At 40.2% G+C, this 22241-nt stretch overlaps 1 protein-coding gene across 9 annotated transcripts in view; it reads left to right on the forward strand.

Annotated features, from left to right (window-relative positions):
• tenm3 (teneurin transmembrane protein 3) overlaps nucleotides 1–22241 on the forward strand; it is a 288258-nt gene that overhangs the window by 244745 nt on the left and 21272 nt on the right. For 5 of the 9 annotated variants that reach the window (XM_085780218.1, XM_085780247.1, XM_085780234.1 and 2 more), the window contains 14 exons: nucleotides 4809–4880; nucleotides 6555–6732; nucleotides 7445–7465; nucleotides 13191–13315; nucleotides 13503–13610; nucleotides 14780–14934; nucleotides 16571–16672; nucleotides 16868–17041; nucleotides 18800–18859; nucleotides 19219–19381; nucleotides 20366–20504; nucleotides 20763–20868; nucleotides 21069–21211; nucleotides 21351–21529. In XM_085780218.1, the coding sequence (XP_085636344.1) occupies nucleotides 4809–4880; nucleotides 6555–6732; nucleotides 7445–7465; nucleotides 13191–13315; nucleotides 13503–13610; nucleotides 14780–14934; nucleotides 16571–16672; nucleotides 16868–17041; nucleotides 18800–18859; nucleotides 19219–19381; nucleotides 20366–20504; nucleotides 20763–20868; nucleotides 21069–21211; nucleotides 21351–21529 (1725 nt within the window). The remainder of the gene's footprint in view (nucleotides 1–4808; nucleotides 4881–6554; nucleotides 6733–7444; nucleotides 7466–13190; nucleotides 13316–13502; nucleotides 13611–14779; nucleotides 14935–16570; nucleotides 16673–16867; nucleotides 17042–18799; nucleotides 18860–19218; nucleotides 19382–20365; nucleotides 20505–20762; nucleotides 20869–21068; nucleotides 21212–21350; nucleotides 21530–22241) is intronic. The other 4 variants (XM_085780226.1, XM_085780239.1, XM_085780255.1 and 1 more) reach the window with 1 other exon arrangement.

Here is a 22241-nt window from a genome sequence, read left to right on the forward strand (position 1 = left end):
CTGTGCTCATATTTTCAAGTTCTTGTGAGAACTCGATGCAAATATGTTGCACAAGCTGGAGGCAGTTGATACATTTCTGAGGCAGTCCAGCAAATAATGAGCATCTAAATGGCTAGAGACAAAGGAATGCTGTGCTTCACTGAATGAAGGAAATGAGCTAGTCTTGGCAATATTCCTGATTTTTTACAATGCATGCAACTGGTCTGTGAGACTCCTGGCCCACTAAACCTGAGCTGCATCATAAAATAGAAGAATTCTCAACAATTTAGAGGTTATAGGCCCAGGTCTGGACAGGATGGCCTCTGGGTCTTGTCCACACCCTTGTCCACCTATTAGTGCCCTTATTATTCAAATAGCTTCATGCATTATACAGCATGTGTATGGGATATTATTTGACTCCCATTGACACTTGGTAAGTCTGTTGGTGCCTGTGTGGCACAATGTCTATGACTGGAAGTAGTGGTTAGGATCAGCACATATTGTATGTGCATGAGTGTTGTGTGCCCTAATACACCAAAGTCAACATTTGTCTGTTGCTTGGTTACTGTTAGTCAATGTTTGGCGGATGACACCTGAAGTTTTTGTTGCACAGTTGTAGGTTGTGCACTCTTAACAACATTTGCTTGGTCAATTGACCCTGTTGGAGGACCAGTGTAAAGTGTTAATTACATGTACCAGTGTAGTTGCAGGTTGCAACAAATTGAGCAAAACACAAAAAGCCCTTTTAGTGTGTGGTTTGTCCATTCTGGTCGACTGTAGAAACACAGTGGTGCAAATTGTTGGGCAACATGGAAACAACCTACTCCCTATTTACATATGAAGAGATTATCAGAACAAAATCACCAGACTACCTTTACCTTTGTAGATGCTCATAAATAAACAATTCTTAGTTGTAATCCAGTGTTTCATTAATTGATGCAGGCTCATTATTTGGCAAGGGTTTGGAGAAATGTTCTATTTAATACATCTTAAAACAGCTTTCTACTGATAAATCTTAATAATAAGATCCTATTATTTAAAAGGAGCTTTATAGTAACTCATTAATGAATGTTGGTAGGTTTTTTACCTTACAGGCAAAGCTCATGAAGCTCATTTTATCAGATACAGATTTTTTAAGTATACTGCAATATGCAGTATAAATCTAGATTTACTATTTGGCAAGCAACAAGTCACTGCTGCCCTCGTTGTAACAGCTTATAAATGACTTTTAAAGTGGTAACAAACTAATTAATAAATTAGATTTAAACGAGTTATAAATTCTTAATAAAGGTAGTCCTCATGTTGTTTGGTGAAAAATTGTGTGCAAAGTGAATTACACACAATTGAAAGTTGATTATGAATATTATATTCCACTGTGATCCCTGAATCTCTCACACAGGTTGTTTAAACCAGCAGCTGCAATACTGATTGATGGATAGCAACAATATTTTCTACATGTTTTACTTCACTTTGACTTCTTTCACAAGCAGAGGACCATATGCTGAAGACACACACCCTCAATTATTTCTCCAAGCATGGCGGTTTAACTGATTCACAGTGGTGTTAGAATAGTTGGCTTGTTTGTTTTTGTCTTTCAGCAGTGTTTTTGAATTATGAAACTTTTACCAAAGGTGTGATGCAAAACTTAATGTTTTACCAGTCTGACATTGCAAGATGCTAAGTCTTTGAGACAAGGTTGGTATGTAAGGGTCCGCAGGTGATGAGGTAAGAATGTAAGCATCCAGGTTTCGAGATTGAGAGTTTTGAGATCAAAGTCAAATGTACTCATTTATATAAACACACACAGAGCTGTGTGAGAAAGCCTTACTGCCCTCTCTTTTAACACAGCAGGAGCATTCGATTTTCCTCACTCTTTCTGTTCTGCCTTGCTCTCCTTTCTCTCTGTCTCCATGTCCTTCTCGTTCTCATATCACCCCCACCGCACGCACACATTTTCCCAGTCAGGAAAGTAGTTGGTTGCCTGTTTCGACTGCAGCACAGCATGGGTGAAACCTTGCTGGCTCGGCCTCTGTTGATCAATCAACACCCACTAATGGAAGGAGAGATGAAAGAGAGAGACAGTGAGAAGAAGCAGAAGATATGGTGAGGGAGAGGGAGACGGATACAGAGATAGACAGACAGGAAGAGATATAACAGATATGGGATTTGAACATTGATAATAATTGACTGTGTTCACGGCTGAAAGTTCTAGAAATGGAAAGAATTGACATTCTGTCCAAAAATCCTCAGAAACATCTGCTGCAGGTCTTATGCCATTAGAACATATTGACGCGTTAACCATAGCGGAATATGTTGAAAACATCTGATGGCAAATGTTTCAGAGATGTACTTGATCGATTCTTAAATAATGATGTGGTTGTCCAACCACGTTTCAAGGCCAAAGTGTCTGTGTCTTGTATCTGTTCCAAACTGCTATACTCAAAGGCTTATGTCATAGCCTCCCCCTGGCTGCATCACACTGCTTCTCCAATCTCTATCCAAGAACTCTCTTCTTTATACTGGAGAATCATTGGTCAAGTGCTTACGGTTTATTGGATCTTATTTTTATTTTTCGTTCACTCACAAATGATCAATGTTAATGTTAATGTCTCTGTTCATGTTCAGCGCTGGGAAAACATCAGCAAAATGCAAGTCAGTGGGGATTTTTCAACTGATGCATCAATTTATTGACTCTAGAAGGACAAGCCTTACAATTGTATGTGTTTTTGTCTATTACTACATTTAGTATTGTGGACATAAGCTCAGTCACTTCTCGAACAATAGAAAACATAATGAAAATTTAGCATTCTCGTTTATTTGATGTATTAATTAGAGAAAGAGACTAAATATGGATTCTTCTCACCAATCTAAAGTTTGCATCTGCTGCCACTTTTAGTCATGTCAGTAAACAAAAACTCAAGTGGGTCAGATCACATTCTCCAAGTACATCATGATTTGTAGTGTGCTGTAGATTATGGCGAAGGAGATTTAGGGTTTTTGTCATGATGTATCAACAGCTTACTGAGCTCCAGCCAGTGGACAGCCCACACTTACATTATGCTGTAAGAGGCCCTGATAAACTTGTGAATTCCTTTAGCTCTTGATTATGTTGAAGCTGTCCAGGCCCAGAGGCACTGAGGCAGTCACAGGCCACAATAAGCTATTGTGGTGATGTGTCCATGTTGGTGTGCAGTGCCTTTTTTACACCAGATGGAGTTTTGAAGTTAGCTCAGAGTTTGATTGTCCTTGTTGCTCGTTGGTGAATAATTACCTTTGGCCTATCACACGGTATTATAAACAACAAGTTACAATACAGTAAGACTGACCGCGCAAAACAATGGTGAGTGCGAGAGACTAGAACAAATGAGAGAAGAAGCTTTCAAAGAAAACGATGGGCTCAGCATCCTGATTCGTACCCAGTGGGTCTTACTTGTCTCCAGCGCCTCCCTGAGGGTAAAAGCTCAAAGTGCACAGGCTCACTGATGGGTGGAGTCTAGTCTACCGACTTCGCTCGCAACTCTGCTCTGTCTGTCTCTTCCTAACATTTTAAATTCCAGAGGGTCACATTACAACAAACGGCCGGTCAGCAGCAGAGTTGCACCCCACCGAGAGTGCCAGATAGATAGATAGATAGATAGATAGATAGATAGATAGATAGATAGATAGATAGATAGATAGATAGATAGATAGATAGATAGATAGATAGATAGATAGATAGATAGATAGATAGATAGATAGAACGGCAGGCTGGTTTTCAGAGATGATGGCAGAGTTTTAATAATTCAGCTCACCACAGGAGGTTCCTCTTTGATGTCTCACTTTGAAGAACAAGTACATCCCTCTCACATTACATTAACACATTAACCTCCTCACAAGTCAGCGGAGCAGCCCCTCCTCCTCCTCCTCCTCCTCCTCCTCCTCCTCCTCCTCCTCTTCCACCTTCTTCTATTGTCTCTCCTCTTGTTTTCTCTGCATTTCTCTACCTCCACCCCCTCTCCTTTATTTTTTTTATCTTAATTTCAGTTTTATAATCTAACTCCCATAGTATGTGCAAGCATCAGGAAAGACAAGATTTTCTTCACCATAACCTCCCCCTAACATTATCTTTCAAAACACATCAAAGAAATGCATCCCAGCTTCCAACAGACACACACATTCGCTCTCTCACACACACATACACACATACACACACTGAGCTACTGCTTCAATCCCACTTACAAAAGAGCAATTGCATCATTATGCATAGTTATTTGTTATTAAGTGCTGCACAATATAGTTGTAGTGCTGTTCCGTATAGTAGAGAAACAAAAGATAACTGTGTTATTTATTCATCAGACTTCAGAGCCAAAAAACTCAACAACAGATATGAAAACTTTTCTCAGTGGCTATTCTGTCAGTCTCACTGTAATGCTTGGTAACTTCTCATGTAAACATCACACAACCACTTTGATGCACAAGCACAACCTTAATTTAGACCTTATCAAGCACATGGTGATATTGTCGCTTCTTTTCATTGTGATACATGATTTTAGGAGCTGGAGTCCAGTGTCCACAGATGCTCACACACCCACCATCTTCATCACAGTGTAGTCGAATCATCCATTTTAGATACTATCACATCATGGTGAGCTCCAGTGACAAGGTCAAATCAGATTTGTATTAAGAGAACAATATCTGTGTTGTATCTTGGAGCATATCGGAGTGACGGTTGTGGTAATAATACACTCAGTCACAACACAGGTGTTAAAGCCCAGCAGAGTTAGTCTGGCTGTTTTCTCTCTTTCTGTGCTCCTTATATCTCTCTCATCTTTACATCTTCTCTCCTCTAGGTATATTGTACAAAGGCAATGGTGAAAACATCTTCATATCCCAGCAGCCCCCTGTCATCAGCAGCATCATGGGTAAGTACAGACTGAGCTTTTAAGACATACACATTTAATATGTAATTAGTTTACCATGTCATTGCTGGGTGATTGGTAATTTTGTTTGACTTTTTCTGATTTAAAGTTACAGTGTATAACAGCTTTTTATTAGCAAAAATCAAATATTGCTTTCATAAATACGTATTTACCAAAGTCTAATCACAATCGCATACAAATGAAAGCTTTCTCGTAGCTTAGAATGAGTTGTTTACAAAAACTGTACAAAGGTGGCAGTGCACCCAACCGAGGCTGCCATGTTGTATTGCCATCTTTGAATACGGTACAAACTTGGTTCAAACGCTCTATTGAGTGTCTGTGACTAGGCTTGTGCCGGTCAGCAACCCGATCCTCTATCGGAGGACAATCGACGATTTCTTTTGCCGTTATAAAACACACACACGGGGCTACAGCTGAGCAGCAATGGCAGCTAGATCTTCCAATGTTGAACTGTTTTTATACAAAGTGCAGAAAAACACCAGGCTGAAGAGAAAGAGATCAGTTAACGGTTAGTTTGCGAATGTGTTTGTCCTCGGATGCGTTGGAGGGGTGAACTCAAGTGAGCGAGTGAGCACTGCAATCTAGAATCTGAATGCTGGATGTCACGGTTTGTGATTTGTGGCTCTTGTAGAATTAAGTACTTTATATTTTGAATTTTGATTTGAAGACTTTAATGGTCAGGTTTATTTACTGGTCATAAGAAGAACTACAGCTTTTCCGCTGTTCAAAGAAGTCTGGATTGTCCACTTTCTTATTCCATGCACTCCTCGTTACCACTAATTCTCCTTTTGGCCTGGCATGTATTGTCGAAAGTTTTGGAAGGTTGATGCTATTTGGAAGTATTCCCAGTCGTTGACTGTAATTTAATTCAACCTTTATTTCATCTCAAGAAATCATTGAGGGAATGGTCTCATTTGCAGCGATGTCGAGAGTGCATTTGAACAGGAAAATACAAGAAAAGCAAAGTGTAACAGCAACATAGAACACAGTTTAAAACAGTTCGATTCAAGAACAAAGTGTTTTATAATCGTGGTATTATCAATCAATATCCTTTATTTAACCAGGTAAAAAACTCATTGAGATTTAAAACCTCTTTTCCAAGAGTGACCGACCTGGAATGATGGTATTAAAATGACCTATGAGGAAACGTGTGTTAGGTTTGAAGTGTATTTTGTGTTTTGTTCCAGGTGTGTGCAGCACACTTTGAGTACAGGACCAGCATTAAATTATGGAACATGTGTTGCACTTTATCAATGTTGAAGGACCTGAATGGTTTGAGTGTGTTGTGTGAGAGAAAAATACAGAACTGTGTACAAATGGGAGCTACACTCAGTTAGAGAAGATGTGACGTTGTTAGAAATCATAAACAGGACTGAACCCATAACCGAACCTTGTGGTACTCCCACAACGGTAGTTTCTCAGAATCACACTGTGTTTTCTATTAGAGAAATTGTTCTAAAACCATTTCCAGGAATTAAAATCAAAAACCATTTGTCAAATTAATGCTTGTTCTACCGCAGTGTTCAACAAACTGGCCTGATAAAATTGATATGGACTGAGCTTTCAATCCAGCGGTCTGTTTTGTGGAAAGAACATAAACCACTGTTGCAGTCAGTAAAAATGGATTTCAACCCCCCCCCTCAACCACTCTCCTAGGAAATGGGCGTCGGCGCAGCATCTCCTGTCCCAGCTGTAACGGGCAGGCGGAGGGCAACAAGTTGCTGGCACCTCTGGCCCTGGCCTGTGGAGCAGATGGCAGTATCTTTGTTGGAGACTTCAACTACATCAGGAGGATATTCCCCTCTGGCAATGTTACCAGTGTCATGGAGCTGAGGTAAGAGGGAGGGGAGGTGGCACGCCTGGTGATTACAAAATAGCTGTGTCTACTTGGGGACCAATGTCACAGATGCCTGTTAGTCCCAGAGAAGACTAGTCTTTAAAGATTTTTTTTCATTTGAATAATGGAAAAAATCCAAAATTTCTCAAGTCTAAAAATGGGAAACATAAACTATATGTGAAAACTGGTTTGTAATTTAAATTTAGGATTCCAATTTGTTTCTATGGGCATCTTTTTGTTCCTGTACTTAAGTGTTCAGCTCTGCATCATTGGTCTTGGGGGACTGTTCAGCAGTGCTGCAAAGCATAAAGAAGGAGAAGGACAGATGAATTGCCAGATTGGACACTTCAGCACTACAGTAATAAGCATTTGAGTACTTACTCTTTACCCAAAGTGTTAAAAAGATGAAAAGAACACTGAGTTTAGAGGGGAACGTCTGGTTTAATGCTCTGAATTTAGAAACAAGCCTCTGGCACACTCTCTTGAGTGCTCATTTCTCAAAAACTCTTCACCATCTGAAATCTTCTCTCTGTTGACCTCTACGAAGCATGATCAAGTTCTGAAATTTCTCTCCAATTTCTAACTGGTCCTGTGTTAATTTCCAGTCAGTTTCTCTTCTGGTGGGTTTTCATCATAATATCCAGCAGCAGTCTGTCTACTAACTCCTGTCTCCTCTGTGTTTTCTTTCCTTGCTTCTTCTGTACTAAAGAAACAAAGATTTCAGACATAGGTAAGCGTGCCTAATCTTTTTTAACCATTAACCATCTTTCTATTTTACTGTCAGTTCACCTTGCTCCTACACCAGACTATGGTCTGCATATATCCTCCATCCTTTATGTCTTTCTTTTCGCTAAAACCAAGCACTTGTTCATGCCTGGCAGCTCTCAGACCTGGCTGTACTGACAGCCTGAGCACAAAGTCACAGTACATCAAGGAGATATGAGATCAAGCTAATGGTGTGCATAAAATGTGCTGATTTTAAGCTGCAATGTGAATCATTTGGGGAAGAGGAAAGTGACAAGTGTAACTCGAATGCATTACAACTTGGGTTTTGTTTGTTTTGTTATGATTCATTTTGCCTTAAGACAACACACACAACGCGTACAACAGAGACAATACAAAACGACACACCTTAAAGATTTAGATATTCACCTTGTCATTTCATTTCTATCTGTCATGATCTCATGTTACTCACCAAACCATGAAGTGGAATTGTCCATTTACGGTCTTATCAGAACTGTAATGTTTCAATGTGACTCTCAGCAAAGTCAGATTAAAGGCAGAGAGAAACAAAGAACTGGGAGAATGATAGGCCTGATGTTTACTACATCGCACTCTTTCTTTTTTTATTCATGTTTCTTTTCTGCCTCCCTCGGTCTCATTCTCTCTCCCTCTGTAATCTTGACAAGCGTTCACAGGAAATCGAGCTGATTCTTCTCTTGTCAGCTCAGATGAACGGCGCAGGCATCTCTGTAGCAGCAGCCCTGTAGCAAGGAGACCTAGCAAGGAGAGATGGGGGTGGGGTGGGGATGAAGATAGTGTTGGGTGTGGTTACTTTTCCTCATTATTTCTCTCTGTTTTATATTTCACCCTCCTTGTCTCTTCCTTCCTCTCTCCCATCCTCAGTGTCCTTTTTATTAAATTCACTCAAGCTGCTTCATGTTTTGAAAGCACTCACAGACACAAACACAACTACTGCACACTGATCACAAACAGCAACCAAATATTCTTTACACATGTCAACACAGAGACATAACAAACACATTCCTTTTAGCTCTGATTTGGTCTCCACCAACATCACCAAAACATCTCTGCATCTATAGCTACTAAATGTTCCCCAGCTAGATGTGTGAGCTTTGTCTGCCAACAGCTTGCTGCTGAGCAAAGGAGTGTGAATATGCGTATGAGAGATTTTTCCTTGTAAACACCTGCTGACTGCGGCTGCAAACAAAGCTGATGAGAGCAGCTGTAGCCACCAGTGGAAAAAACCATCACAACAAAGGTGTCTCAGATATTTAGCTGTGTAGAGGAGTTCAGTGAGCATCATCTTCAGGTTTGTAGCGAAGACCACTTCACATTTTATTCACATTTCTTTTTTTTTCTTATTTAGGGAGGGAAGTGAATAGTCTTTTCAGGGGAGCATAGCAGCCTTTTCTATGATTAACAAAGATGACGATGAAGAGTGTCAGTTTACAGAAAATGAAAATGACAGGTCCGACAGAAGCGCAATTTGTACACACAAGTTAGTTACACGCTTATTGGAAATTTGGCCTTGTTGGAAATCATGTTGTTGTCAGCCTATTATTTGCTCTGGATCAATTTTCTCTGTTACTCATTCACACATACAAATACCATGGTGAGATGGATATCACAAATAACCTCTTTGCTTTCACCGGCCACTCATGCTTTGTCTGGTGTGTACGTTGATACGTTGACACTGCTACTCTCTCGATTGTCCATTCTTAGTGGTGTGTGTATTGTAGAGTTCTGTCAATGAAGCCACTTTAACAGGCAGTGGAGAGGAAAATCTTTGTAAGCGCCGTCAACTCCTTATGTGAGTGACTGAGTGAGTGATAATATCCTGTATATGCTGAATACTGCAATGAAACCTCTCCATAGGACGACCAATCTGATTCTCAGTTACAGCAGACTGTGTTGTCGCAACCGCCCATCTGCTTCCCTACCGTTTCGCGGGCGCTGTCTGTGGTACGGGCAAATATTTTCTTGATCTCGACCCCTGTGCTGTCAAGTTGCTCAGTGGAGGCACCTACGATGTCATCTCGTTTAGTTAGGCCATGGGTGAGCCTCGAGCAGAAAAGTTCCTCTTTTATCTCTTTTCCTGGCGCCATATCTCCACCGCATGGAGGATGTCTTTGATGCCCACAGCCATCCTGAGCACCGGTGTGTTTGTCAGTCCAACAGTTGCTGGATGTGTACATTTCCACCAGTCAACAGTCCTTACAGACAGAGGCAAGTTTTAATCCTGGGCATGATGGTGTCCATCAACACTGGCCTCGACTAAACTTCTTCAAGTTTGTCGTACATATGTCAGTATTGCAGTACAGTATATGTGCACTGTAAAGGGCTTTAAATACCAACACCATCATATTCCCATAACCATATAAATAAATACTGAATATGATGTGCTAAAACATAAAATAGATTCTTCTGCAGTGACTTTTAATAGTTTTGGAAGGCACAGACACAATATTGCCCTTACTTTGGGGACCATATATTGTGTTTTATTTCTAGTAAGAGCCACAAACAGTTGCGTTAACAGTACTTGCTGCTCTTTCTCCACAGATATCTGTGCCATAATCTGACACAAGTGTATGATACTGTAAATGCTAATGCTCTTCATTTATTCAAGGATGTTTCACTCACTCTTTTACATACACACCTGGAAGCTTCCCAGAACAGCCCCTGTTTTACCAGTGGCTCCAGTTACGGTATATCACTACAGTGATATTTACGAGGATTGGATTAGTGCTGCTGCTCCTTCATTTTAATCCTGTCATTTCAGGGTAAATCTGTCCATGAAGCTTCTCAGTCATCCAGGTCGTTGTAGTCGTTGAGTGCTGAAGTTAAGTTAATTTTGATCCGTTTGTTTCTACAGAAGCGCATTGTATTCACTGGATTAAAAAAAAAATTATACACCTTATACTGTAATTATGAGAAAAGAGCTTGTAATTTCGAGATGAGGAAAAGTGCCACACAAATTTGGGATGTCAAAATGGGGTCACAAGCCAAAACATTTTGGGAACCACTGAGTTAGGGTGTCTCGGTTCCTCGACCTTTAACAATGAGGATGCATTCACCATCAGATGCACTGCTCCAGCTCGCCCCTCCATCCATCCATCCATCCATCCATCCATCCATCCATCCATCCATCCATCCATCCATCCATCCATCCATCATCCATCCATCCATCCATCCATCCATTCATCCATCCATCCATCCTCTATGGCCTCCCTGTGATTTACACTGACAATAAGGATGTACCGTAGTTTCCCGTCTCCCTTCTCCATCCTTCCCTCTGAAAATGAAAAGTAACTCGTTAGTTTTCTTCTCCTCATACATATAGACAGCACCACACCTAGAGCCTCTCTGCCATCAGCAAGACTCAATGATTGGATTCATTTTTTAACTCATCAAAAATGTAGTTTTCAATTAAAGTTCACTTTTTAATTAAAACACAACTCCCTCTTGGGGGGACTTGACACATCACAGTTTTTTTTTTCTTTTTAACGACCTGCTTATTTACATTGTGTTCTGTTAGGCTGCATTTGTTGTGATTATTTCCTTCCTTCCCTTTTTGGTTGAGTCCTTTCTTCTTCTATCCTCTTTTTCTCAATTGATTTATCCTTTTCCAGTCATATTTTACATTCATCTTTGCTACTGTATTCCCTGGAGGTGATCATTTCACCTGTCTTAATTTATCAGTATGCTTGGTGGTTGTTTATTCGTCAGCAGGATTATGCAAAGAGAAATGAACCAATTGGCATCTTCCCTCATTTAGTCATTACATCCATCACTCCTTTCTTATTTCTCCCTTTTTGTTCCTTTTTTGGCTGCAATAGCAAAGCTAACCTCATCGCAAATGCCTGTGACTGACTGAGTGATCATAGTTCCACTGTTGTTCAGCGAAAAAGCCACATGACCGAGTTGATTGCATCCACTTTCAAAACAAGTGATATATTTACAAGTAAAGAGAGCTGAAATAATTCAACTTGTGTGTTTGTGTGATTTTGTCAGGCTATGTTGTGGTTGTAAAACGGGATTTTGGCAGCAGCTTGGACATGTCTTGAAGTGCTGGTTAATTTGTGGTCTTACTGTAATGGGCTGCGTTTCAGTCACACAACAGAAACAGAAAAACTTGTACATGAGAGCAGCTTTATTGGGAGTTGAGCCCTCTTAAATTCTGTGTATGCGAGCACAAAGAGGAGGAGATGATAGGTTGCTATGATCTCAGCTGTTTATAGCGGTTCCATTGCGGTCTTAAACTACACTCCTCAGTTTTACACATTTACAATATGTAGACCAGCTGTACACTAGGTTTGGTCCCATTTGTCTTCCCTTTGTCTTCCTCCTGATGACCTTGCTTCTTTCTAGTTCTTGTTCAGTCACATATTTTAATGTGTGCTGGCATATTAAAATGATCAAGTGCCATCCACATGTCAAGTCCATCCTCGGGCTATGTTCGTACGTTTAACTGAACACACACACTGAGTCATGCCTTTCATAAGCTATGCCACCCAAAACATCCTCACAAGTTGTTTTGTCTGCACATGGGGCTATAAAACTAAAGAACTGAGCTTCTTCATTAAATGCTGAAAATGATAAAGTGGAAGCAGAGCTACCAGGATATCATTGTGTTTAATTAACAGAATGGATCTTACTGACAGACTGCCTTCATGTTATATTTTAACAGAATCAGCAGGTCAAATGATTCAGTGAGTTTAATTAGGTTCTTTCCTTACAGGTCTGTGTTTCTCTATTTGTTTTCACTGCTCCACTGTGGTCCGTCTGAATCCATGGGTTTTGTCTGTGGTGCTGCTGAAAAATGTTTGAATGTTAATGGGATTTTTCGGCTTAAATAAAGGTTAAATGAAAACAAAAGGGCACGTCTGAGTTCTACAAGCACAGAGAAACACAGACCGCCTCTGTCTCACACACAAAGTGTATCTATTTTTAGCTGTCTTAATTAACAGCCTGTGATCATCTGCTGATTATCACCAACCACTGAGACTTATGGCCAAAGGCAAGTGCATATGTATATATCCATGCCTGTGTGTGTGAGTGTGTGATGGATTTTACGTGACAGTGTGGCAGGCATCATTAAGAGGGTGTCGGTGGCAAGTGACAGCCCAGTGCTCCCACGGAGCTGTGTTCAGACTGACAGACAGACAAACCTGCTGTTCATTCACACACACACACACACACACACTACACAAAGATACTTTCTCACTTACACATCTAACACACCCACATTCAAATCTTGTGAAAAGAACAGAAAGGTACACAGATGCCACACACACACCAACCACACCTACAATATTGGCAGTAAATTAAATTTTTTAATTTAGTAAATTGTCTTTGCTGTCACCTCACCAACATTCCATATGTTCAGTACTTCTTTATCATCATCATCAGCTCCAGGAAGTCTCCTACAATACCACGATATGATGTCTTAAAATGTTGCGTTGTAATGAAATAATCCATTTGTTGACAGCTGGTGTTGTCACTCGTCAGGTTGTGATGTCACAACAAATAAAAATGAAAAAAAAAGTAGAGTCTGTTCAAAACCATACATTTTTGTAAATGTTACAGTCCTCAAACAGTGTTGTTATTGATGCTGATGTAATCAAAGGTATAACGTGAAATAACTATTTCCTCTTTTTTTTCTCCATCTTTGTTTCCGACCTCCCCTTTTGTCCACTAAAAACTCTCCATAGCAACAACCCTGCTCACCGCTACTATCTGGCCACTGACCCAGTAACAGGGCAGCTCTACGCATCAGACACCAACTCGCGACGAATCTACCGACCCAAGATGCTCAGCGGTGCCCGTGACCTCATTAGTAAGAATCATCTTAATTTCTCTCATAGAACACCCTGTTGTTTAAGATGAAAACTCCCCGTTGTCCTTTTTTTTTTAAATGCAGTTTACTCCCATGCAGTCACTTCAGCTGAAATACTTGGAATAAACTAGGTGAAAAGACACAGGATCAGAACTGTTGAATGAATTCATGATGTGTGTGTTTTCAGGTAACGGAGAAGTCGTGGCTGGTACAGGTGAACAGTGTCCTCCATTTGATGAAGCACGGTGTGGAGATGGAAGAAAAGCTACAGAGGCACAACTACTGGGACCTAAAGGTGCATACACACACACAAGAGACACACACTAACACAAGAGGTAACTAGACTTGCAAAGAGGTAACAGCAGGGTCCATGGCTGCTGAGCCCTCTATGGCAGGCAGCCCATTAAGGCAAAGCAAGTCCGACCTGCAGGTCAACTGTGTTATGCTAGTCTCAGGCTGAGAGCAGCACAGAATTTATATCACTTTCAGGATGTGTGCTGATATGCCACTTTTGCCAACAAAGAAAAAAAATTCACACATACAGTGGTTTTGTTTAAATGCAGTGGAAAACATTGGTTCAAATTTGCTTAAAAATTATTTGAATGACAAAAGGTTGAGCATATAATGCATGTTATATGCTGTTATATGCAAGTTACTGAATATTGCTGCTGATTTGAAGTTTGGAGGGTGAAATGTGCAGGTTGAAATTTAGATTTTCTGTGATAGGCCACACCCTCTGTAATCAATTGTTTCCAAATTGTGTGCATTGTCTGGGTGATGACCCTGTATCATTCAGATCAAATTCCATAATTATCTATGCACCAGTTTAGAGATACATATAGATATACTTTTTTATATGTACGGCGCTCCCCTATTGGCGTCATCTCCAGTTCTGTTATTGACGTTTCGACTTGATGGGAGCAACTGTTGCTTCTACATACAACACCCTCTGGCGGAGTTGGAGTGGGTTTCCCAACTAACACGATTGCAAAGTAACTTGACACGCAATGAAAAGCATACAAAACATTTAGCCTCTCCGCAATGTTTTACGTTGTTGGTCTCCCAACAAAACAACATGTGAAACACATTTGAACATTAATATGTCCTGAGTTATCATTTGAACGGTTTTGAAAAGTATGATATGTTGTATATTTGTGCATCTTTCTGGGTTTATATTGATTTGCACAGCTGCTGTTTTCATTTGTGTAAAATGTGTGACATTTTTCATTCACATAATAATCCTGACTGACTTCTCTTAATACACCCAAGCTCTAGATGTTCTTAATTTATGGTTTATGTCTTGTACTCTTTTTTTTATTGTTCACTGCAGCTCCATCCTGACTTTCCCTCAGGAGAATAACCACGCTTTCATTTCTCCTTCACATCCTGTAGCTGATGTATTAATAATCAACAGGAGCAATAGATTTAAATCGTGAGTCTATTCTTTGCTTCTATTTCCTACAGGGATTGCAGTCGATAAAAATGGCTTGATATACTTTGTGGATGGGACTATGATCAGGAAAGTGGATCGTAATGGGATCATCTCCACAATGCTGGGCAGCAATGATCTGACCTCTGCACGACCTTTAACCTGCGATACCAGCATGCATATAAGACAGGTAACTTGAAAACACCACATACTGTAAATATGCACTCAGTCTATTCAACACAAATCACTTCTGCTCACCTGGTTGCACTTAGTCATAGGAGGAGGGTTGTTCAATAAAAAACTCTCAAAACATCTGGGGCTGATCCAAACCAATAATTAATTAAGAATTGATGATTTGTAAGAAGCAGTTATCTATCTATTTTTCTCTGTCAAGGCTAAATCAGAGTAAGATACAAAACATACACTAAACATATACAGAAAAAAATCTGAAATAAATTCATAGTGAAAAGATATTCCAACAACACCAATCATTCACCATGTGAGCTGCTACACACACAAATGCAGGCAGAGAGTTTCCATCCTAACAATGCTTTTGAGAATTTATAACCTTGCACACACAAAATGGATGGAGAGTGTGTACATGTAGTATGTAAGAGAGGATGAGGAAGAGCTGAGGTCAGTGTTTTGTGGGCAGAGCAGCGCATTCATCTGAACTCTCTGAACTTTGACTGTGTTTCTGTCTCTGCAGAATTTAGCTCAGTTTGACTTGTAGCATTTATCTAGCTGACCTCTTCAGTTCACTTGCGGAAACTGATGAACTGGCAACCCACACATTCACAGGTTTTACTGCTCATTCCACTGATATACGCTTTTCTATAACTATACTATACATATGAAATGTTTGATAATGCACTACATCCTCTACATACTGTAGTAGACTGTGATGGTATTACTCCTTGTAGACAGATGTTTTGTTTTTTATTTTTTATGCCTTAGTAATAAAGTTTGTATTTTTAAACTGGCTTATCTATAATTTAACAGAAGACAAATATGTAAACACTTGCATAATTTATAAAGGAAATTAATGGAAACAATACATTTTACTGTATAAAAGGTGTTAGATGTGCACGGTATAAGCGCTGTCGCCTCACAGTGAGAAAGTAGTGGATTTGAACCTCGGCTCTGGGCCTTTCATTGTGGAGTTTGCTTGTTTTTCTTGTGTGCATTCTCTCTGGGTTCTCTGGCTTCCTACAAAATGCAAATATATGCACATTAGGTCAATTGGTGAGTCTAAAATGCCAATCGTTGTGGCCAGCTGCTTGTCTTTAGCTGTCAGGCCTGTCCAGTGTGTACTGCATCCTCACCCAATATAAGCCTAGATTGGCTCCAACCATGTATGGATAATAAGTTTGGATTGTGGTTAGATTTGATGTTTTCATACTTTAAATTAATTTACCATTTTCCACGAAACCTTTTACAAATGCTCCCCCAGGGGCAGAAAGTACTCAAAAATGTTAGTCGGCCCAGTTGAACTATCAGCAACTTTTTTCTGAAGTGGTTGCTCTCTCACATTCTCTGCACCCAGGCAGCAGACCTCTGTCCTCACTTGACCCACAGTCGGTGCTGTGCTGCTGAACTCTGAGATCATTTATTATTTAAAAGTACCATTAGGCCGTGGGCACTGATTCATTCAACTCAGAGTTTACTCAGACAAACAAAGTTGGCAGGATTCATCCAGGAAACAGACCATCAAAATCAATACTTCCAGATAGCAAAATACACTATAATTTAATTATACAGAGTCAGAGTAGCCTGTGAAATGAAACCCCCTCTCTCTGCTTTCCATCTGTCATCTATACATCCAGGTTCGTCTAGAATGGCCCACAGATTTAGCCATCAATCCCATGGATAACTCAATCTACGTCCTGGACAACAACGTTGTGCTGCAGATCACTGAAAACAGACAGGTACTGTCTATACCAACACTGACAGCACTGTACGGTTTACAAAATACTCTGTCACATGTGCTGTTTTTTTGGATTTCCAAGGAATCATTTTATGTTAATTTTGTATCACCATAAGTAAACCATATCAACTCGTAAAATGGTGTTAAACCAGAACATTAGACACAAAGCTTAGACTCCATGCATTCGTATGCTCAGGTTCGTATCGTGGCCGGCCGACCCATGCACTGCCAGGTGCCTGGTATAGAGTACACCATGGGGAAGAGAGCTGTCCAGACCATGCTTGAAGGAGCCACAGCCATCGCCTTGTCCTACAGTGGCGTCCTCTACATCGCTGAGACAGATGAGAAGAAGATTCACCGCATTCGACAGGTAACCCTCAGGACACGTCCCGCTCACTCATCTGCAGAAATTTCCTAATTAATGATGGAACATTTCTCATTTACAGTGACATCAAATTCAGGGCCCATGTTCACAAAGTATTTCATCTTATCACTAAAAGTCCTGCTGAGACCACCTGTTACTAAGGAGAAATGAAAACTCCTGACCTTGAGTGTTTGCTATGACTAGCTCAGTTGCAGGAACCACAGCAAGCGGATAATGAAAGACTGGTCTGTGCTGGTGAAAATGCATCCGCAACACTCCATAGTCGTCTAGTAATAACAAAAAACACTGAGAAACAGACAATTACAAATGAAAGAAAAAAGGATTCAGTGCTGTTCATAAGGTTTGGCTCTTTCGCCAAGTTGGCTCAGTTGGTAGGAGATGTTATTTCACCCACAACAATCATTATTCCCTTGTTATTGAGATGTATTTTTTAAGTTATTCAGCATTGTGCAAGGTTTTTCCAGAACACAGGGACGTGGAATAACTGTAGCCCTTTTGTGATTCTTTCCTCTCTGCTGCTTCTAACTTCTCCCAGACTTAGCTGCTACTTTTAGCGCTGAGTGACTTTGTGAATTCTCTTAGTCAGGAAAAACTACTGGCCATGTTAGTCCTAACTTTAGGATTCCTCAATTTTCAAAGTTGGCAAGTTAAGAGCTGCTTTTAGCCTCAAGATGCTTTATGAATGTGGGCACTGGACTCTTCTCGACAGTATGTTTCATATTACTGTATCTTCATGTGTATTTTCCAGTGCTCCCTTTACAGTAGTTATTAAGACAGTGTGAGAGAATTTAAGGACCTGTGACTCCTTGGTTTGAACCCCATAGCAGTCAAATGATTTAACCCCTTAAAACCCACTGGCCTGTAGGTTGTATTGCTTCTAATGCATGCTGGGTTTTTAGTAACACTTGTGTGTAGTATTTTCCTTTCATTTTGTTTTTCTGTAAAAGTGCAGCTGTTTTTTACATACATTAACAGGCAATCAAACAGTTAAAAAAAATCAAGCAAACACAGCACATACACACAAAAATAAATAAAAACTAGAAGGACACTCAGTAGAACGTGAGCCGCCAAGGCCAAACAATCATGCACCTGTCAGCCTGATCCTGATCTGTACCAAACTATGTAAATTCTATGAAAAACACCATGAATATATATTTGGACATCATTAGTCATAAATCCAAAAAGATGATGTTTAATTTCTTTTTCAATCGTTTAATTTTTTAGTTTTGGATTAAGATTTTTAATTAAAGTGTTTGCTTGAGAGAAGAGTCATTATTAGCCAACAGCCACTAGACTTTTGGATAATTTGTAGCCTAATTCCTAAAATACAAGTGGGATCATTGCACTCCTGGTTTAGAGTTATTGCCACCAAAAGAACATTTAGGGAGATTTTAATATCTGCATATAATTCCAACTCTTTATCTTCCCCTACACACTCTTTTAATTAATTATTTACTGCAGCTCTATAACTTCTTCCAGATATAGTACAAAGACTAGTTGGACATGCATGGGGAAGTGCTTTACTATGACATCTGGTAAAAAGCAATACAGTATTAGGACTGATTGGATGTGGCATGTGGATTGCTGCACATTACCAACCCAGAATCCTGTAGGTTTATGCTGACTGGATCTTACTGTCTTGAAAATATGAGAAATGTATGCACAGTGAAAGCTCATTAATTTTTTTTTGCACTTCTGTTTCTATAGTTTTAAAATGTCTATTTCTGGCTGTGACCCCACCAGGTGTCGACGGATGGTGAAATTACCCACCTAGCTGGAATGCTATCTGACTGTGACTGCAAGGTACTACACCACAGCTGTTTCACATATACTATATATCAGTTAACACTGAAAAGTGTCATTTCAGCCTGCCATACCTTTATTTTTAGATCATGATGTCATATGCTAATCTTAACTCTTTTGTCATAGTTGTCTGTTTTGGCTGTCAGCTCACTGAACCCACTTAAGCTCAAAATGAATGTGTAACTGTCAGAGATTGGTGTGGATTAGATATTCATTGGTGCCCACGTCCCTCCTTTAGCATTCTTAACACGTGCCAAGTTGAGTATTTCCGTGAATTGCTGCTACTATTTGTTTCTCACCTCTTTTCTGTCTTTATTTGTTACTTTCTCCTTCACTTCTCCCCACCTCATGTCCTGCAGAATGATGCCAACTGTGACTGCTATCAAACCGGCGATGGCTATGCTAAAGATGCCAGGTTTAATTGTCCTTCCTCTTTGGTGGTCTCTCCTGACGGGACACTGTATGTGGCAGATCTGGGAAACATACGGATTCGAGCCATAAGACGCAATCAACCACCCACTGGTGTGTATACACACATTAGAAAATACATTCACAGTGAGCATGCAAATGTTTTTCTCCACTTTTGTATTACTGGCAGACGGCAGTCAGCCAAAACTCCTCTTGTTCAGTGAAATGCCAGAGGGCTTTTAATTTGAAATGGTGACAGGAAGCATTGAGATTATACAGCAACACAGACCAAGAAAACAGGGGATGGATCAGAACCAGAAATTAAACTAAAATGCCAGTATGATCAATTTCACACATCACACAGAGCCATTTACAGTTGCCTCTAATGAAGGCCTGTTACCTTCTGTAGTTAATTTGAGTAAAGCCCCAGGTCCCTATTTGAACAATCACAGTAGCTGACAACTGTTGTGGATCCACTGTAAACACTGATGATGTGAAATAAACTATTAATATCCAGTAGATTAACAGCCAACCAGAGAAGTCCAAGAATCAGCGTAGGTGTAACTTGATCACATCTCCATCACTCGCTCACTCGCTTACTCACAAACAAAGGGTTCACTTTACTATGATTGTACAACCATCCCATCTGTTGCATTTGTGATATAATAGTATGGTATACTGGAGTTTACCAGGGTTTATGTACACTCTTATTACTTCAGATGGACTCATATTTGGACCAGAAAGAAAGCTGCACACTCGCAATGTGCAATCTGTTTGTATGTGAGTGTGCTTGAAATAATCTAGTTTGAGGCCACACAGCATGACAGCTATAATAGCAATTCAACTAACACCAAGCTGAAGTGTGCATGGTCTCTCAGGCTAAACGGGAGGTTTGCAACCAGGAAGTTGCTTTGGCTCTGATTGCTGTAGTCTACATGCTCCTGCAAGCAGAACTACCCAGTAATTAAACACAAGTATGACTTTTTGCATCACACTGTAACAGTTTACTGTGAAACTTAAAAAAAAAAAAATCATGGAAAATAATTGATTTAAAAAGTCTAAATCTGACTAACTGGCTGTTTGTCTGCATGTTTTCAGGCTCTCTGGCTTCAGGTCCCAGCTCCTATGAAGTGGCTTCTCCGGCCTCTCAAGAGCTCTATGTGTTTGATACGAATGGGACTCATCAGTTCACCATGTCTCTGGTCACAGGAGACTACAAATACAACTTTAGCTACAGGTTTGTGTTTGTGGAAATGAACATGTATTTGCTTTGGTGGAAAAAAATACAACTTGTAAGGATTTTATACTGACGATTATCTGCATTCCACATCTACAGTACATTCCTTGCTAAAGGAATATCAAGAAATAATAAATATTCTGTACTTTTTCACTCTTCATTCTTTACACCTAAAAGGTATTTTATTTCAGCAGGCTCTGGTTTTGTCCTTGGCAAACTTTGTCTCAAATATTCCCCCCTCTGTTTATTGACTCTCAGCAATGAGGAGGACGTAACTGCGGTGACAGACAGCAGCGGGAACACCCTCCGTATCCGTAGAGATACCAACAGGATGCCTGTACGTGTGGTTGCCCCTGACAATCAGGTGAGATGAGCATGTCTTGAAATGTTTCATGCAATTGTTACCCATATGAGCAATTTGACCTCTGCGATTTTTTGGTTCACGGTAGGGGGTGTTATTATAACTATTGAGATAATGTATGTAAATACATGCTGACTGGCAACTGGCAGAATGTGAACGTATAACCCTGTCCCTGTTTGCTGTGTGTGATCTTCCATGTGTAGGTTATCTGGCTAACCATCGGGACTAATGGAGGTCTGAAAACTCTCACAGCTCAGGGTCAGGAACTAGTCTTGTTTAGTTACCACGGCAACAGCGGCTTGCTGGCAACCAAGAGCATCCAGATAGGCTGGACTACCTTCTATGAGTGAGCAGCTTGACTATGTTTACATCTATGTGCTGATGGATGGATATTCATATTTTTATAGAATTTATTTAGCACTTTACAGTAATGACAACTAATGTCCCCTTGTGCCTCCCTTCCTGCATCCTCACTGTCCTTGAAGCTATGACAGCGAGGGTCGTCTGACTAATGTCACCTTTCCCACTGGCGTGGTGACCAATCTCCATGGAGACATGTCTTCGGGGGCTGTGGCTGTAGACATTGAGACGTCAGGGAGGGATGAAGATGTATCTATAACAACCAACCTGTCTTCAGTGGACTCCTTCTACACTCTAGTGCAGGGTAAGGTGCTTGTACAAGTGTGTGTCTTTGTTGTTGTCCTGGCACCCAAATGCACCACAATTAAATGTATATTTCTCTGACCAATGGTCAAATTAAGTTATTTTTAGTTCAGATTGTTGAACGATGCAAAAACACAATTTAGCTCTACTGTAAAACATGATAGACCCTGTGATTGTGACTGCAGCTGTAATTGCGCACTGCCACATCATGAAATGGATAATATTTTAAATGATCGTTCAACCTAATTGCTCAGATGAATACACCATGGGAAAACCATGTTCTATGATATTCACTAATGCTGCAAAACAGTAGTTTGTTAATCAATAGCTGTTCAGAGTTCCTCTTTCACACTGTATTTCAAGCTCTGTTCAACAACACACCTGGTTTATTTAAAAATGTGCTCGCTGTGGATTTGAATATATTTTTGATTTTGTCATTGTTTCCAACGGAAAGATTCTCTCATCCCTTTATTCTTATTCTGCAAAGACATCTGAGGATAATGGGATGTCTGTTAGGAAATGTGCTGTTGTTTCGCAGTGCTAATCAGCCTCACAGGTGTGTGATCACACTGACTCATCCCTCACTTATCATTGATTTGAGGTTTGATGAAACTGCGAAACCGTAGTAAAACTGTTGCTTCTTCTTTTCTCTGTCAAGTGTGTGCCTGCATGTGTGTGTGGGTGATGTAGAATCAGGTATGGATACAGGATTG

This window comes from Trachurus japonicus, chromosome 1, assembly GCF_045865225.1.
Source record: "Trachurus japonicus isolate A0001 chromosome 1, Traja_1.0".
Classification (NCBI taxonomy): Eukaryota; Metazoa; Chordata; class Actinopteri; order Carangiformes; family Carangidae; genus Trachurus; species Trachurus japonicus.